The sequence below is a fragment of the Lampetra fluviatilis genome, chromosome 14 (genome assembly GCF_964198595.1).
Source record: "Lampetra fluviatilis chromosome 14, kcLamFluv1.1, whole genome shotgun sequence".
In the NCBI taxonomy this organism is placed as follows: Eukaryota; Metazoa; Chordata; class Hyperoartia; order Petromyzontiformes; family Petromyzontidae; genus Lampetra; species Lampetra fluviatilis.
This window is the reverse complement of record NC_136288.1, coordinates 11,373,787-11,379,786: the sequence shown is the minus strand read 5'-3', so window position 1 is coordinate 11,379,786 and position 6,000 is coordinate 11,373,787. Positions and strand designations below refer to the sequence as shown.

Below are 6,000 nucleotides of genomic sequence, written 5' to 3'. Positions count from 1 at the left end.
TCTCTCTCATGATCATCACGGTGGCTCGGAAATATTAATTAACGACCTTGCCTGGTATACAGGAGGTCGTGGGTCCGATGCTGACGCCTGTTGTATATTTGAAGTTTGCGTATCTCTCTCTATCATCATCATCACGGTGGCTAGGAGATGTTAATTAACGACCTTGCTTGGTATACAGGAGGTCGTGGGTCCGATGCTGACCCTGACGCCTGTGTATTTGGAGTTTGTGTCTCTCCCCGTGGATTTTCTCTGGGTCCTCCCGGTTTAGCCCTCCACCTTTAGAAACGTGTGTTTAGAGTATCCGGCTGCTATAGATTTCCACATGATACGCCACTTTGTTGAGCTATCATTTGTGGCCAGGTTGCTTCTGAAAAATAGCTATATAGCTCAGTAGGCCTTGCCTGGTAAAATAAAAAAAATAGTTTTAGTTTATAAGACGAAAATAAACTTTTGATAAACCTTATCACATAATGGCTGGTATAATAAACCCACACAACATCAATTCGATGGTGATTATTCAATTGAAACAGGACCAACTCACTCTCCCATGTAGCAGAACAAACAAGTTCACATGGGGCACTCGCTAAAGAGTGGGTACAATAATCCCTCCCCATGACTTTTGAAACCTGTAAATTCAGCACGGTAATAAATGCGGTTATTGCAGGCATATAAAAGGCGTCTGACTCATTTCTTTCTTTCTGAGAAAAAATAATGATGCAGCAGCCCTTCGTTAAGCAGAACATAAACTTTACGTTATGATATCGCCTCCCCCCAAAACAATGTATTACTCACGTTTGTTAAACTTAATCCTGGCTGTACGTGATAAAACCTTATTCTGCTGTAAGAGATAGAATAATGGAATGCAGAAAACGAAATGGTCAACCCGAGGTTTTATTAGACTGACATCTAATTGGTTTCGGTGATACATTTCGCATGACCCATGTCAATGGCTATTGATCGGAAAACATCGATTTAATTCAGTCTATCAAAACTTGACAAAGTCCTGGGAGACAGATTGATTTTGGAGTTAGCAAATTCCAGCTGCTTAGCATTTCAGCACGTAAAATTCCGATCCGTCAAAATATGATGTTGAACGTGTATGTGCGCGTATGACAACTACAAACGTGGATTTCTCAAGGGCTCTGTGCTGTTGTCCGGGTTCTCCCGTGTGTTGTTCGGGAATGATGTCCGACGTTTAGCTCCACGGGCTGCGTGATGCATCACGCCGAACTACACTGGGCGGCGCAACCCGAAGACACATCGGAAGAAACAGCAACAAGTTGAAATAAAAGAGATTAACTTTGCATTAAAAGGAGGCTTCCAGTGACGGAATACAACAAATTGGTCCACCGAAACAGAATTCCATTATGAGAGAGAGAGAGAGAAAAACATCAATATCGGGAGGGCGACCACGTCTGGCATTGAGTGGATGTAGTTCAATCCAAAGGAATGCTTGGAAGCAGGGACGGGTTGTGATGAAATCATGTTGGGTTATTATTAGCTGTGACTTGGCAACCTCGTGTTATATAGATTAGCCTATATAATGTATGCACGTTGCGTGCTCGCATGAAGTCAATGTTGAACGTACATATATATGCACACACACACACAGCACTTTCTATACTTACCCACGCGACATATGCATAGTCATATTCGAAGTAGTTACTGAATGTTTAAAATAAAAAGTATTGTCAGGCATACTCGCATCGCATGTTCCACCACACATAAATGACACGCGACAATTATCTGTGTATCCTGAAACGAGCTCTTGGGCCAAAAGTGTTGGGAGCGAGCACCGTGTGGACATCACCACGCCCGGCCACCTTTGTCTCCCCCAAAGTGCTGATGCTTTTTTTTTGGTTCTCTCTCACCAGGTACTCATTTGAGGCTGAGTCCACCTCGGGGAGGCCCACGACCGGTTCGGACCACCTTCACTGATGTTGACCGTGGCCGGGAATCGAACTCGTCGAAGCTACGTTCGACGTGCACCTCCCAACCCCTCCATCAACAACACGCGCACACACGCGCACACTATATTTATTGCGCGTGCACACAAGGAATATATATTAACAAAAAAACAACAACAACACACATATATATACAGCGGCAAGCAAATTGATATACTACACAGAGATCCATCCATTTCCCCTTTGGTAAGAGACTTCTTTGCATTGCATTGCTGCTGCTGCTGTTTTTCCAGGGGTGTTGAAACACGGAGCTGTAAGGATACGGGGCCATCATTCATCGGGAAACGGGTTAAGCCGGAGCGCTGACGTCAGGCGGCTGTGCAAAGTGGAGAGGCAGCAGGAGGAGGAGCCGGCATCGAGCTGGGCAGAGGGGAGAGGGAGGGGAGAGATAAGGGGGGGGTGTGTGGAAGGGATCCAGGACTCGTCCGCTCACAGTCTCGACCGCACGGCGACTCAACGAGGCGAGAAGGGGAGCAGAGAGGAGTAGTAGTAGAACCACCCCAACTCTCTCCCTCCCTGTCCTCCAGCCCGCTCCTCTGCATTGCTCTTACCAGCCGGACCCAGGCGAAGCGCACGGCAGCCACGGCACCCCTCTCTTACTCTCGTTCCAACACCACCTCCACTACCATCCGTTCGCCCGACACTCCGTACACTCCCAACAACACTGCCATCCACCCGCTTCCTCCTCCTTCACTCCGTACACTCACACGCACCCCTCTCTCCTCCCAACACCACGACGGCCATCCCCCTGCACCCACCCACCCACCCCACCGCTCCTCCCTGCCCCTCTGCGATGGATACGGACCGGGTCGTGATTTCAGCAGCGGCTGAGAGAGTACGCCTGCCGGCTAGGGACGAGAACAGCGCGGATTCGTATCCTCGTGTGCACGTGTGATAGACACTCCTGAGCGCGTGTATCTCTTCCCCGCGTGTGTCTGTGTGTGTGTCTGTCCCTGTAAGCCTCGCTCGTTGTGTGTGTGTGTTGTCATCTCCTCGTGCTGTCTCCCGTTAGGCACTTTTGCTTGCTTATCCGTCTTGTCTCTTTAAAACTAAGAAACGCAACCTCGCTCACTCACTCACTCGCTCCAACAACAGCCACCACTTTTGTTTTCTCTCCTCCTCCTCTTCCAAGACACACCTCCCTCCCTACCTCCTCTCAAAGTCCTCCTCCTTGCGCGACTCCTGTCCTCCCTCCCTCCTCCATCATCATCATCATCCCTCCTCCTCGGTCTTGCCGCGTTGCCCGAGTTGCCCACACACGCGCACCCCGATGCTGGGCTCTCAGGGCCGGGGAGTCCAAGCGCCGCTGCCGTCTCGACCGTGCCCGGCAGGGCTGAGCCTCGACCCCAGCGCGTTCCATGTCTCCGTGGCAAGCCTAGGAGGAGAAGTCCTCCTCCTCCTGCTGCTGCTGCTCCTACCGCCGCCGCTCTGGTGGGCTCCGCGTCCGTGCCTCCAGTGCGAGCTCCCGTTGGCCGGCCCGGACACATGCAGGCAAAGAAGCGCTACGTCCTAGTGTCAGCGGGCGTCTGTCTACTGCTTCTCTTCTACCTGGGCGGCGTGCAGTTTGGGCAGCTGGTGGCGGCACGCGGGGGCTGCAGCCCGCAGCTGGTGGCGCGCGAGAACAACGCCGCCTCCGCCGACAACCCCCCAGGATGCCGCCGCTGGCCGGCGTGGGTCGGGCTCCGGTTGCCGGCCGGCGTGCCCGCGATGGACGAGGAGCAGGAGGATGGCGGGGAGGAGGATGGGGACGGGGGGCAGCAGGAGGTCGAGGCGATGGGTTCGATCCCGGACGAGCGAGCAGCAGCGGTAGGAGGAGGCGGCGGTGGTGGTGCTGGAGGAGGAGGAGGAGGCGGTGGGGGGGTAGACGTGTCACCCCGACGCAGACGCGAGATCTGGGACAGCGTGTACCGCGGGAGACGCTGTCGAATGGAGAGCTGCTTTGACATCAAGCTGTGCGAGAGGAACGGCTTCTGGGTGTACGTGTACCCGCAGCAGCAGCAGCAGCAGCAGGGCGGCAAAGCCGAGAAAATCTCCGAGAGCTACCAGAAGGTCATTGCCTCCATCCAGGAGTCGCGCTTCTACACGCAGGACGCGAGCAAAGCGTGCCTCTTTGTGCTGGCCATAGACACTCTGGACCGCGACTCCCTCTCCGGCCACTACGTGCACAACGTGAGAGCCAAGATCCAAAGCCTGCCGCTCTGGAACAACGGCAGAAACCACCTGGTGTTCAACCTGTACTCGGGGACATGGCCCGATTACACAGAGGAGCTGGACTTCGACATTGGCCAGGCGATGCTGGCCAAGGCGAGCATCGGCGTGGAGAACTTCAGGCCGAACTTTGACGTCTCAATCCCCTTGTTCTCGAAGGACCACCCGCAGAAGGGCGGCGAGCGAGGCTTCCTCGAGCAGAACAGCATTCCGCCCACCAGAAAATACCTGTTGGTGTTCAAGGGGAAACGCTACCTGACCGGCATCGGCTCGGACACCAGGAATGCCTTATATCACGTCCACAACGAACAGGATATCATTCTGCTGACCACCTGCAAGCACGGCAAGGAATGGTGGAAGCACAAGGATGCCCGCTGCGACAGGGACAACCAAGAATACGAGAAGTGAGTTCCCATCGAATTGCTCCTCCGATTGCATGCTGCAATGCGCTGTTGTACAACGAGAGGGGTGCGTGACGTTTGCGCGAGGTCGTTGCAATTCGAACTCCTTGCGAAAGTGGTTTGGAAGTGGATGTATTGCATTGGTGGGAGGTGTGGGTGTGCTCATCATCATCCTGCATCTCACCGTGACCATAATAGTAACTCTTGTCACTCAACCACGAAGCTAGCGTGAAACTTCAACAGTTCAGTCCCCACGTCGCATGCTAATAATGATGCTTGTGCTGCACATTGTTAATCTACTCCTTGTCAGGCATGGTACAGCATGCTATGATTGTTTAGTACAGAACTTTGGTTCGGATATCACTCACCACTTATGTTCGCCGTGGCCGGGTATAAAACTCTGGCAACCATGGATTTACATCCAGCACCTACTAATTACGCTACGAAACTTGGCACCGAACAAACTTGTATTCTAAACAAAAAGCGTATCTCGAACACAACAATTCTTTGTTCTTGGCCCCTTTAACCTGACCTAATGAATCACCAACTCCCAGTCCTAAAATCATTCTTTGAAAGAAGTTACGAAGTTACTTTTTGCACAGTCGCGCGCGCACACACACACATGTCTTGTTCCAGCCACGACGCCCGGTGAGTTTGCCGAATGGACAATTGCATTGACGCTGAATTTGTGGCCGTCGGCGATGCGTTTTTTTTTGGTTGACAGGCGTTACGAAGGCGCGGAATTGCTTTGAGCTTTGACGCAACGCAATCTCCCATACATTGTTGTTGACACAGAGGGGGGGGGGGGGTTGCATGAGAGGGTAGGGTGATAATTGCCAACTGTTATTAATCACCTCCTACTGTTAAACCCGCGGAATACTTAGGAGCCCGATCGTCAGGAACAAGGAGTGGATATAAATAAACACCCAATTACTTATTATCATGAGCCCAATGCCCCGTGGTGGTGGGGTGTGGGATGGGGGGTGAACGTACAATTATCAACATAATCACAAGAGTATAACAGAATGCATGGGGGGGGGGTATGAGGCCACGCAATGTCTTGACGTTAGAGGAAGCAATAGATCAAGGAAGTGATAAGTACGCAACATTCGCAATAGATTAGGATATTGAATAATACACTTCAAACAATGTTCCTTTGTCTTGTAAGGCATGATCGCATACGTGTTAAGTGTCAGACGGTTATTAATAGTCAAAGTGATGGACATTTGTGACAGCCCACTAAAAATACACTGACAAAGTTCGGAGTCGGTGTGGAGGGGGGGAGTTGGCTCTGCTATTTTATTTTTACTGCCCAGCTGGGAGGAAAGGGGATGTTAAGTTAATGGGCAATTGAGCCTTTGTGCATGCTTTTTTTTTGTTAGATACAGTTGCTAAACTACCACTGCACGAGGCCTTTTTTTCGC

The 6,000-nt window shown here is 51.6% G+C and overlaps 1 protein-coding gene across 1 annotated transcript in view; it reads left to right on the top strand.

Moving 5' to 3' along the window:
* The first annotated feature begins 2,353 nt into the window (after window positions 1-2,353).
* EXT1 (exostosin glycosyltransferase 1) overlaps window positions 2,354-6,000 on the top strand; it is a 167,947-nt gene continuing 164,300 nt past the window's right edge. The window contains exon 1 of the mRNA XM_078862702.1: window positions 2,354-4,579. Coding sequence (XP_078718828.1) covers window positions 3,453-4,579 — 1,127 coding nt within the window. The 5' untranslated portion in view covers window positions 2,354-3,452. The remainder of the gene's footprint in view (window positions 4,580-6,000) is intronic.